At 44.0% G+C, this 12,906-nt stretch overlaps 1 protein-coding gene across 1 annotated transcript in view; it reads left to right on the forward strand.

Moving 5' to 3' along the window:
- Positions 1 to 12,906, forward strand: part of fut8a (fucosyltransferase 8a (alpha (1,6) fucosyltransferase)) — a 190,556-nt gene that overhangs the window by 132,869 nt on the left and 44,781 nt on the right. The window contains 1 exon segment of the mRNA XM_064953339.1: positions 9,844 to 10,416. Within this exon segment, the coding sequence (XP_064809411.1) occupies positions 10,214 to 10,416 (203 nt within the window). The 5' untranslated portion in view covers positions 9,844 to 10,213.

Below are 12,906 nucleotides of genomic sequence, written 5' to 3' on the forward strand. Positions count from 1 at the left end.
AGCCTTACCTCTGTCTCCTATGATGTCAATAGAGCCTTACCTCTGTCTCCTATGATGTCAATAGAGCCTTACCTCTGTCTCCTATGATGTCAGAAGAGCCTTACCTCTGTCTCCTATGATGTCAGTAGAGCCTTACCTCTGTCTCCTATGATGTCAATAGAGCCTTACCTCTGTCTCCTATGATGTCAGAAGAGCCTTACCTCTGTCTCCTATGATGTCAATAGAGCCTTACCTCTGTCTCCTATGATGTCAGAAGAGCCTTACCTCTGTCTCCTATGATGTCAGTAGAGCCTTACCTCTGTCTCCTATGATGTCAATAGAGCCTTACCTCTGTCTCCTATGATGTCAATAGAGCCTTACCTCTGTCTCCTATGATGTCAATAGAGCCTTACCTCTGTCTCCTATGATGTCAGTAGAGCCTTACCTCTGTCTCCTATGATGTCAGTAGAGCCTTACCTCTGTCTCCTATGATGTCAATAGAGCCTTACCTCTGTCTCCTATGATGTCAGAAGAGCCTTACCTCTGTCTCCTATGATGTCAATAGAGCCTTACCTCTGTCTCCTATGATGTCAGAAGAGCCTTACCTCTGTCTCCTATGATGTCAGAAGAGCCTTACCTCTGTCTCCTATGATGTCAGAAGAGCCTTACCTCTGTCTCCTATGATGTCAGTAGAGCCTTACCTCTGTCTCCTATGATGTCAGTAGAGCCTTACCTCTGTCTCCTATGATGTCAGTAGAGCCTTACCTCTGTCTCCTATGATGTCAGAAGAGCCTTACCTCTGTCTCCTATGATGTCAGTAGAGCCTTACCTCTGTCTCCTATGATGTCAGAAGAGCCTTACCTCTGTCTCCTATGATGTCAGTAGAGCCTTACCTCTGTCTCCTATGATGTCAGTAGAGCTTTACCTGCTGAGGGGAAGACGGCTCATAATAATGTCTGAAATGGAGTCAATGGAGTGGTATCAACATGGTTGATGTGTTTGATGCCATTCTTCCCCTCAGCAGCCTCCACTGGACTAGAGCAACCCCGATCACTCTGTATCAGCCCCAGCCAACCTCAGCCCTGGACACACACACACACACACACACACACACACACATATACATACACACACGCACACACACACACACACACACACACACACACACACACACACACACACACACACACACACACACATACATACATACATACACACACACACACACACGGCAACAATCTGCTGGGCTGGCTTGGCTAACTTACAGTACTGCAGTGGAAGGCACTATTGATGACTTCTCGGTTTGCCTCTCATCCTGGTTTAGTGGTTTAGAGTTAAGCCCTGGAGGTGTAGCGCTGCACTAGTGCACTAAGAGAAGAGAATGCTCTGTGTGTGTGTGTGTGTGTGTGTGTGTGTGTGTGTGTGTCTGTCTGTCTGTCTGTCTGTCTGTCTGTCTGTCTGTCTGTCTGTCTGTCTGTCTGTCTGTCTGTCTGTCTGTCTGTCTGTCTGTCTGTCTGTCACTTAGTTACTTAGTTACTTAGTGCCTGGCTGGGTTCCCTGCCCTTAATAAGAACACAGCACTGGCACCCTCTATTATCATGAATAACACAACATCCCTTTGGATTCTCAAATGTCACTTCTCTGTAGGAAATGGCAGTGCTCAACCAACCTTGAACTGCAGCCAAAATGCAAGATTCCCACCAAAGCAAATGTCATTTTTCGACCGAGAAATAAACATTCATATCAGGGATGGGGAGATGTGTGGTGGGGGAGGGGTATAGGTCAAGTTTTTTACTGAGGATATCTGTGCTACCTGGAGAATAGATGAATGAACAGAACAGAGCTCATGGCTGAGCCCTGGGTGGGTGTGGACTGTGGCGGTTCCATCACTGTTATAGAATCCCCATGAGAGACAGAGGTTCCATCACTGTTATAGAATCCCCATGAGAGACAGAGGTTCCATCACTGTTATAGAATCCCCATGAGAGACAGAGGTTCCATCACTGTTATAGAATCACCATGAGAGACAGAGGTTCCATCACTGTTATAGAATCCCCATGAGAGACAGAGGTTCCATCACTGTTATAGAATCCCCATGAGAGACAGAGGTTCCATCACTGTTATAGAATCCCCATGAGAGACAGAGGTTCCATCACTGTTATAGAATCCCCATGAGAGACAGAGGTTCCATCACTGTAATAGAATCCCCATGAGAGACAGAGGTTCCATCACTGTTATAGAATCCCCATGAGAGACAGAGGTTCCATCACTGTTATAGAATCCCCATGAGAGACAGAGGTTCCATCACTGTTATAGAATCCCCATGAGAGACAGAGGTTCCATCACTGTAATAGAATCCCCATGAGAGACAGAGGTTCCATCACTGTTATAGAATCCCCATGAGAGACAGAGGTTCCATCACTGTAATAGAATCCCCATGAGAGACAGAGGTTCCATCACTGCTGTTATAGAGAGACATACTTATACTCCTCTGCTTTGGAATCACATAAGGACAAGGTAGCCTTGTTTCTTACTATGCAGCATTGCATCATTATCTAACCTATACTGTGTATCATATTTTCGAAGAGAGAGAGAAAGATAAATGGGAGAAAGAGGGAGAGAGATAAAGATAGAAAGAGAACAAAAGGGCTGCTCAGTAAAGCTAACTTTGATTAGGGTGCCAAAAGATGTCTTCCTTCCTACTCTCTCTCCTTCTGCTGAATATTGATAAAGGCTAATATTTATAAAAGATGCAGTTCCTGTTTCCTGGTTACTGCTCTTCTCTTTGAGTGTGACAAGGCTAAACTGGGGCTCAGTGCTGTACTCAGCTCAATTATTCATTGGCTGAGAGAGACAGAACAAACAGAATTTGATTCCACCATTGACTGAGAGATGCAGAGCAAACTGAATCAGAAGCACCGATTGGCTGAGAGGAAGACACAACGATTATCAGACTATGCCATTGGATAAGAGATGGAGAACGAACTGAATCAGACTGCCATTGGCTGAGAGAGAAAGACCTTAAGTCACATCATCAAATTATCATTAAAGTGTAGCGTTTCATTTGATCACCTTGTATTTCAAGGCCTACCTTCAAAATCAGTGACTCTATGCTTGTCATCATGGAAAAATCAAAAGAAATCAGCCAAGACCTCAGAAAAGAAATTGTAGACCTCCACCAGTCTGGTTCATCCTTGGGAGCAATTTCCAAACACCTGAAGGTACCACGTTCATCTGTACAAACAATAGTACGCAACTATAAACACCATGGAACCACGCAGCCGTCATACCGCTCAGGAAGGAGATGCGTTCTGTCTCCTAGAGATGAACGTACTTTAGTGCGAAAAGTGCAAATCAATCCCAGAACAACAGCAAAGGACCTTGTGAAGATGTTGGAGGAAACAGGTACAAAAGTATCAAAATCCACAGTAAAATATCCCTATATCGACATGGAGCGGCAGGTAGCCTAGTGGTTAGAGCGTTGGACTTGAAACCGAATGGTTGCAACATCGTATCCCAGAACTGACAAGGTAAAAATCTGTCGTTCTGCTCCTGAACAAGGCAGTTAATCCATTGTTCCTAGGCCGTCATTGAAATAAGAATTTGTTCTTAACTGACCTGCCTAGTTAAATAAATAAAATAAATAAATAACCTGAAAGGCCACTCAGCAAGGAATAAGCCACTGCTCCAAAACCGCCATAAAAAGCCACACTACGGTTTGCAACTTCACATGGGAACAAAGATTGTAGTTTTTGGAGAAATTTCCTCTGGTCTGATGAAACAAAAATATGACTGTTTGGCCATAATGACCATCGTTATGTTTGGAGGAAAAAGGAGGAGGCTTGCAAGCCGAAAAACACCATCCCAAGCGTAAAGCACAGGGGGTGGCAGCATCATGTTGTGGGGGTGCTTTGCTGCAGAAGGGACTGGTGCACTTCACCAAATAGATGGCAGCATGAGGAATGAAAATGATGTGAATATATTGAAGCTCGGTCACAAATATATTGAAGCAACATCTCAGGAAGTTAAAGCTTGGTCACAAATGGGTCTTCCAAATGGACAATGACCTCAAGCATACTTCCAAAGTTATGGCTTAAGGACAACAAAGTCAAGGTATTGGAGTGGCCATGACAAAGCCCGGACCTCAATCCCATAGAAAATTTGTGGGCAGAACTGAAAAAGCGTGTGCGAGCAAGGAAGCGTACAAACCTGACTGGGCCAAAATTCACCCAACTTATTGTGGGAAGCTTGTGGAAGGCTACCCGAAACGTTTGACCCAAGTTACACAATTTAAGGCAATGCTACCAAATACAAATTGAGTGTATGTAAGCTTCTGACTCACCGGGAATGTGATGAAAGAAATAAAAGCTGAACGAAATCATTTTCTCTGCTATTATTCTGACATTTGACATTCTTAAAATAAAGTGGTGATCCTAACTGACCTAAGACATAGAATTTTTACTAGGATTAAATGCCAGGAATTGTGAAAAACTGAGGTTAAATGTATTTGGCTAAGGTGTATGTTAACTTCCGACTTCAACTGTAGATACTCTGAGAAAATGAATCCAATCTGTCCCAGATACAGACAGACAGTAGTGTAATATAGACTGTACTGACTAGTGTCCTGTCCAAAGGGTGTACTTGTAAATGTACTTGTACATCAAGCCACCTTACACTACAGAAATAGCAGATAGGCTCCTCCACGATAGCCATATTTACTGTACAGACTGTACGCATGGTACAGACTGTACGTATGGTACAGCGTATGGTACAGACTGTACAGCGTATGGTACAGACTGTACAGCGTATGGTACAGACTGTACAGCGTATGGTACAGACTGTACGTATGGTACAGCGTATGGTACAGACTGTACGTATGGTACAGCGTATGGTACAGACTGTACGTATGGTACAGCGTATGGTACAGACTGTACGTATGGTACAGCGTATGGTACAGACTGTACAGCGTATGGTACAGACTGTACGTATGGTACAGCGTATGGTACAGACTGTACGTATGGTACAGCGTATGGTACAGACTGTACGTATGGTACAGACTGTACGTATGGTACAGCGTATGGTACAGACTGTACGTATGGTACAGCGTATGGTACAGACTGTACGTATGGTACAGACTGTACGTATGGTACAGCGTATGGTACAGACTGTACGTATGGTACAGCGTATGGTACAGACTGTACGTATGGTACAGCATATGGTACAGACTGTACGTATGGTACAGCGTATGGTACAGACTGTACGTATGGTACAGGGAAGTGTTTGTAACAGAGGCTGGTGTTGTAATAAAGGTGTATGATGTTCATTTGAGCCATTCTGAAATTCAAAGTGGAAGTTACAAACTTCAGAAGCCTTTTTAACCCTCAGATACACTAGGGGAAAGAGTGGGAAAGAGGGGAAAAGAGGGAGAGAGAGGGGGAGAGAGGGGAGAGAGGGGGAAAGAGGGGGAAAGAGGGAGAGAGAGGGGGAGAGAGGGGGAGAGAGGTGAAAACTATCTGCTAAACTCACTGCCAGACAAATGGACAGACGGACAGACAGTGAGGTTAGCATTAGCTGCTGGGCTCACTACACTCACTTCCAGACAGAGAGAGGGAGAACAAACTGCAATCAGACAATCAGAAGGACAGAGGTGAATGCTAGCTGCTAGCCTCCCCAGGCTCCCTCACTAGGCAGCAGCCCTCGCTGTCTGACAGGCAGGCATTATGACAGCACCAAGCAGGCAGCAGAAGGTCAGTCTATTGATTCATTCATTAAGTCTACCCTTTGATTGCCTCAGCCAAAAGCACTATCATACCCCCCAAAACCGCCCCTGTTATTGTAATGGTGAGAGGTTAGCATGTTTTGGGGGTATGATATAAAATGCTAACCTCCCCTGTTATTGTAATGGTGAGAGGTTAGCATTATTGGGGGTATGATATAAAATGCTAACCTCCCCTGTTATTGTAATGGTGAGAGGTTAGCATGTCTTGGGGGTATGATATAAAATGCTAACCTCCCCTGTTATTGTGATGGTGAGAGTCCAGCATGTCTTGGGGGTATGATATAAAATGCTAACTTCGCCTGTTATTGTAATGGTGAGAGGTTAGCATGTCTTGGGGTTATGATATAAAATGCTAACCTCCCCTGTTATTGTAATGGTGAGAGGTTAGCATGTCTTGGGGGTATGATATAAAATGCTAACCTCCCCTGTTATTGTAATGGTGAGAGGTTAGCTTGTCTTGGGGGTATGATATAAAATGCTAACTTCCCCTGTTATTGTAATGGTGAGAGGTTAGCATGTCTTGGGGGTATGATGTTTGTGTGTCTGTAACTTTCTCACTCATTATTCACAATTCATTCAGGATGATCTGTAATCATGGTAACATCCACATTAATGTAGAAGTGTTTAGAAACATATTATTATTTACAATAAAAGTGACTCCAAAATGACACAATACATTATTTACCATTTAATTTCTGTTGTGCACAAAATAATCTGAAACACAACCAAAACAAAGAGCAAATGCATCCAACACGTGTAAACATCGCAAGCTTGATGGTGTCATTGTGTGCAATGAATATGGGAACAAATACTAAACTGTTCACTACTTTAATACACATATACTGTAAGTGAATTTGTCTAAATACTTTTGCTTCCCTAAGATTTCTAAACGGTTCACCAGATATGGATGAAATTAACCTCAAATTAAAGTCATTATTTGATTTCCAATCTATAATCTACTCCAAACGTTTGGAGCCCTGAAAAATCTGAATAAAAATGATATAATAATAAAAAAAGAATGTAAAACAAAGTGCACTGGGCCTTTACTAGTCAGTCCTGTATTAGGGTCCTGTAGTAGAGTCATGTGTTAGAGTCCTGTGTTAGAGTTCTGTATTAGAGTCCCGTATTAGAGTCCCGTGTTATAGTCCCGTGTTAGAGACCTGTATTAGCATCCTGTATTAGAGTCCTGTATTAGAGACCTGTATTAGAGTTCTCTATTAGAGTCCTGTATTAGAGTCCCGTGTTAGAGTCCCGTGTTAGAGTCCTGTATTAGACCTGTATTAGAGTCCTGTATTAGAGTCCTGTATTAGAGTTCTCTATTAGAGTCCTGTATTAGAGTCCTGCATTAAAGTCCTGTATTAGAGTTCTCTATTAGAGTCCTGTATTAGAGTCCTGTGTTAGAGTCCTGTATTAGAGTCCCATATTAGAGTTCTCTATTAGAGTCATGTATTAGAGTTCTGTATTAGAGTCCTGTATTAGAGTCCTGTATTAGGGTCCTGTATTAGAGTGTTGTAGTAGAGTCCTGTATTAGAGTTCTCTATTAGAGTCCCGTATTAGAGTCCCGTATTAGAGTTCTCTATTAGAGTCATGTATTAGAGTCCTGTATTAGAGTCCTGTATTAGAGTCCTGTATTAGACCTGTATTAGAGTCCTGTATTATAGTCCTGTATTAGAGTTCCGTATTAGAGTCCCGTGTTAGAGCCCTGTATTAGACCTGTATTAGAGTCCTGTATTAGAGTTCTCTATTAGAGTCCTGTATTAGAGTCCTGTATTAAAGTCCTGTATTAGAGTTCCGTATTAGAGTCCCGTGTCAGAGTCCTGTATTAGACCTGTATTAGAGTCCTGTATTAGAGTCCTGTATTAGAGTTCTCTATTAGAGTCCTGTATTAGAGTCCTGTGTTAGAGTCCTGTATTAGAGTCCCATATTAGAGTTCTCTATTAGAGTCCTGTATTAGAGTTCTCTATTAGAGTCCTGTATTAGAGTCCTGTATTAGAGTGTTGTATTAGAGTTCTCTATTAGAGTCCTGTATTAGAGTCCTGTATTAGAGTCATGTATTAGAGTCCTGTATTAGAGTCATGTATTAGAGTCCTGTATTAGAGTTCTCTATTAGAGTCCTGTATTAGAGACCTGTATTAAAGTCCTGTATTAGAGTTCCGTATTAGAGTCCCGTGTTAGGGTCCTGTATTATACCTGTATTAGAGTCCTGTATTAGAGTTCTCTATTAGAGTTCTCTATTAGAGTCCTGTATTAGAGTCCTGTATTAGAGTCCTGTATTAAAGTCCTGTATTAGAGTTCTCTATTAGAGTCCTGTGTTAGAGTCCTGTGTTAGAGTCCTGTATTAGAGTCCCATATTAGAGTTCTCTATTAGAGTCCTGTATTAGAGTTCTCTATTAGAGTCCTGTATTAGAGTCCTGTATTAGAGTGTTGTATTAGAGTTCTCTATTAGAGTCCTGTATTAGAGTCCTGTATTAGAGACCTGTATTAGAGTCCTGTATTAGAGTCCTGTATTAGAGTCTTGTGTTAGAGTCCTGTGTTAGAGGACCGATATATAGCAGTCTGTACCGCGCACCCCAACAAAATGTTCACCTTCACTTACTAGTTTAAAGTAACTTAGATTAATTGAACTCAACATGACATTTTGAATGGACTTGATGAAATATGTTAAGGCAACAGGGTAACATTTTTTAAGTTGACTCAACCAATATTTGACATTGTATCCACACAGAAATCTGTATCTAGTCTGTAATCAAGAAAGAACAATCAGCCGTATCCATAATAAATCCTTTGTCCTCCAAGAGAGGGAGGAGGAGGAGGATGCCTCTCCATTTACAGCCACACAGACTCCTCCACATTGAACCCAGTTGTATTATGAGATAAGGGAACTACCGGCAGCTGCATGTATTCTATTCTCACTATTCTCTCTCACAGGCTGTTAGCTGTTGGTTGTGCTCTGTTCACTTGTGGGCTTTTGTTGCGCTCAGTGGAAATGTGCTCTGTTGAGAAGTGGTGGGTTTGTGAAGGTTTCTGTTGAGAGGTGGTGGGTTTGTATAGTGTTCTGTTGAGAGGTGGTGGGTTTGTGAAGGTTTCTGTTGAGAGGTGGTGGGTTTGTATAGTGTTCTGTTGAGAGGTGGTGGGTTTGTGAAGGTTTCTGTTGAGAGGTGGTGGGTTTGTTTAGGTTTCTGTTGAGAGGTGGTGGGTTTGTGTAGGTTTCTGTTGGGAGGTGGTGGGTTTGTGAAGGTTTCTGTTGAGAGGTGGTGGGTTTGTGTAGGTTTCTGTTGAGAGGTGGTGGGTTTGTGTAGGTTTCTGTTGAGAGGTGGTGGGTTTGTATAGTGTTCTGTTGAGAGGTGGTGGGTTTGTGTAGGTTTCTGTTGAGAGGTGGTGGGTTTGTATAGTGTTCTGTTGAGAGGTGGTGGGTTTGTGTAGGTTTCTGTTGAGAGGTGGTGGGTTTGTATAGTGTTCTGTTGAGAGGTGGTGGGTTTGTGTAGGTTTCTGTTGAGAGGTGGTGGGTTTGTGAAGGTTTCTGTTGAGAGGTGGTGGGTTTGTTTAGGTTTCTGTTGAGAGGTGGTGGGTTTGTATAGTGTTCTGTTGAGAGGTGGTGGGTTTGTTTAGGTTTCTGTTGAGAGGTGGTGGGTTTGTGTAGGTTTCTGTTGGGAGGTGGTGGGTTTGTGAAGGTTTCTGTTGAGAGGTGGTGGGTTTGTGAAGGTTTCTGTTGAGAGGTGGTGGGTTTGTATAGTGTTCTGTTGAGAGGTGGTGGGTTTGTGTAGGTTTCTGTTGAGAGGTGGTGGGTTTGTATAGTGTTCTGTTGAGAGGTGGTGGGTTTGTGTAGGTTTCTGTTGAGAGGTGGTGGGTTTGTGTACTGCTCTGTAGCGAAGTAGATCATGTTGAACGCTGGGTTTATGTAGTGTTCAGTGAATTAGTGGGCTTCCTTGTTAACTGCTGAGGGGCTCCTGACTCCTGGTTTATCTGGTGAGAGGAGGGAAGGAAAGGAAGGGAAGGTTGGGAGGAAGAAGATAAGGGCAGTGGTTTCATACTGAGTTTGTCAGTAACTCTCCCTAACCTGACTGCTTTGTTTTCTCTTTGAGCAGAAGACCACTGAGAGCCAGAGAGACTGAGCCGTCTGTCAGTCAGAGGACTGCAGAGACACAGAGGGTGACACCAGTGAGCTGGCCAGACTACCAGAGCCCAAACCAGCATAGCCCAAAGAGGGCCCACCCAGGAAAACAGGCCACAACAATGGACCTCAACCCATCCTAACCCCCTGCAGGAACCATAGCCATGCATTAACTAACCCCACCAACCAAACCCCAACTGGACCACGCTCACCTCCTCCGTTCTCCCTCCACCCTACGCCCTCCATCGCTGTTCTCACCATGCTTCAGAGCCTATTGTGACGGGAGTGCTGCTCACCCCCCCATCCCTCACCCCTCCACCCCAGAGACCCCAGAGGGGTGAAAGATGCGGCCATGGGCAGGTTCGTGGCGCTGGATTATGCTGGTGCTCCTTGCGTGGGGTACACTGCTGTTCTACATCGGAGGACACCTGGTTAGGGACAGCGAGCATCCGGAGAGATCCAGCAGAGACCTGTCCAAGATCCTGGCCAAGCTGGAGAGACTGAAACAGCAGAATGAGGACCTGAGACGCATGGCTGAGACACTCAGGTGAGACGCATGGCCATGATTAACTGACACAGACTTGAGTTTGGCTTTCTGTCCATTTCTGTCTTTCTCACTCTGTGTCTCTCTTTCTCTCTGTGACTCTCTCTTTCTCTCTGTGACTCTCTCTTTCTCTCTGTGTCTCTCTCTTTATTCTCTCTCTTTCTCTCGGTCTCTCTCTTTCTCTTTGTTTCTATCTGTCTCTCTGTGTCTCTCTTTCTCTCTGTCTCTCTTTCTTTCTGTGTCTCTCTTTCTCTCTGTCTCTCTTTCTTTCTGTCTCTCTATGTCTCTCTTTCTCTCTGTCTCTCTATGTCTCTCTTTCTCTCTGTGTATCTCTGTGTCTCTCTGTTTTTCTCGACTCTTTTTTTTCTCTCTCTCTCTCTCTGTCTCTCTCTCTCTACATCTCTCTCTCTCTACATCTCTCTCTCTCTCTCTCTCTCTCTACATCTCTCTCTCTCTCTCTTCTCTCTCACTCCGCTTCTTCTTTTCTTTCTCTGCCTTCTATATCACAACTCTCTTCGTTCACCGTAAGATTGTATTTACGTCTGTTGCTTAAAAGACTGGATTATAATGTATACTTTTCAAATTGAAAGTGATGTTCTAGTGTGAGATGGCATGTTGTTATACATATGATGGACAGGGTGCCAACATGGACTGATGGGCTGTGTCTAAAGACCAGGAGAAAAGTTGTTCTGTTATCGCACTAGTCATACGCCATGTTATGGCCCTCAAAGCATGGCATATCAATTTATTCCAGCCTGAAACGCCTGTCAGTTGTTCACTGACACGGTCCGTTTTAACGATTCAAAAGGTTGTTCAAATTTAAGAAAGTGTTGTGAAGACAGAAGTGGTTTTTACTGCGAAGCCTGAAGGTGTGAGCAGATTTTAGACACATTCATACATTTACGCTCACACTTACACTGGCACGCTCACACACAGACATTCACCCATTACACACACACACACACACACACACACACACACACACACACACACACACACCTCTCTTTGTCTCGCTTTTTCCTTAAATTTCCCTCTCACAAATGGGAATGTACATAAGCACGCATGATTCCATTGTACTTAGGGTTAGGGTTAAGGTTAGGGTTAAGGTTGTGCTGTGTTGAATGAGAGAGAGCGTGAATCTAAGGTCTGGTCTACGCTGATATAAGGTACGTATTGTGTAAACTGATCCTAGAACTGATAAGCAGCTCCTACCCAGAGCCAGCAGTAGTACTAGTAGTAGTAGGTGTAGTAGTATGAGTAGAAGTAGCAGCAGCAGCAGTATGAGTAGTAGTAGCAGCAGTATGAGTAGTAGTAGCAGCAGCAGCAGTATGAGTAGTAGTAGTAGTAGTAGTAGCAGTATGAGTAGCAGCAGCAGCAGTATGAGCAGTAGTAGCAGCAGCAGCAGTATGAGTAGTAGTAGTAGTAGTAGTAGTAGTAGCAGTATGAGTAGTAGTAGCAGCAGCAGCAGTATGAGTAGTAGTAGTAGTAGTAGTAGTAGTAGCAGTATGAGTAATGGTAGCAGCGGTATGGTGGTAGCGGCAGCGGTATGGTGGTAGCGGCGGTAGTAGTAGTAGTAGTAGCAGCGGTGGTAGTAGTGGTAGCAGTATGGTGGTGGTAGCGGCGGTATGGTGGTAGCGGCGGTGGTGGTGGTGGTAGTGGCAGGTATGGTGGTGTAGCAGCATTAGCGGCGGTGTTAGGTAGTGGTAGTGGTGGTAGTGGTGGTGGTGGCGGTGTGGTGGTAGCGGCGCAGTGTAGTGGTAGCGGCGGTATGTGGGGGTGGTAGTGGTAGTAGTAGTGGTAGTAATAGTGGTGTAGTAGTGGTGGTAGTGGCGGTGGCGGTATGGTGGTGGCGGCGGCAACGGTGTGAGTGGTAGCGGCGGCGGTAGGTGGTAGCGGCGGTGGTAGTGGTAGTAGTAGTGGCGGTATGGTGGTAGTAGTAGCGGTGTGGTGGTAGTAGTAGCGGTGAGTGGTGGTAGCGGCGGTAGTAGTAGCGGTATGGTGTAGTAGTAGCGGTATGGTAGTAGTAGCAGCAGTATGTAGAAGTAGTAGTAGTAGTAGTAGTAGTAGTAGTAGTAGTAGTAGTAGCAGCAGTATGAGTAGTAGCAGCAGCAACAGTATGAGTAGTAGCAGCAGCAGTATGAGTAGTAGTAGTAGCAGTATGCGTAGTAGTAGCAGCTTTATGTAGAAGTAGTAGTAGTAGTAGTAGTAGCAGCAGTAGCAGTAGTAGTAGTAGTAGTAGTATTAGTAGCAGCAGTAGCAGCAGTATGAGTAGTAGCAGCAGTAGCAGCAGTAGTAGTAGTAGTAGCAGTATGAGTAGTAGTAGTAGCAGTATGCGTAGTAGTAGCAGCTGTATGTAGAAGTAGTAGTAGTAGTAGTAGTAGTAGCAGCAGTAGCAGTAGTAGTAGTAGTAGTAGTAGTAGTAGTATTAGCAGCAGTATGAGTTGTAGTAGCAGCAGCAGTAGTAGTAGAAGTAGAAGTAGTAGTAGTAGTAGT

This window comes from Oncorhynchus masou, chromosome 32, assembly GCF_036934945.1.
Source record: "Oncorhynchus masou masou isolate Uvic2021 chromosome 32, UVic_Omas_1.1, whole genome shotgun sequence".
Taxonomy (NCBI): Eukaryota; Metazoa; Chordata; class Actinopteri; order Salmoniformes; family Salmonidae; genus Oncorhynchus; species Oncorhynchus masou.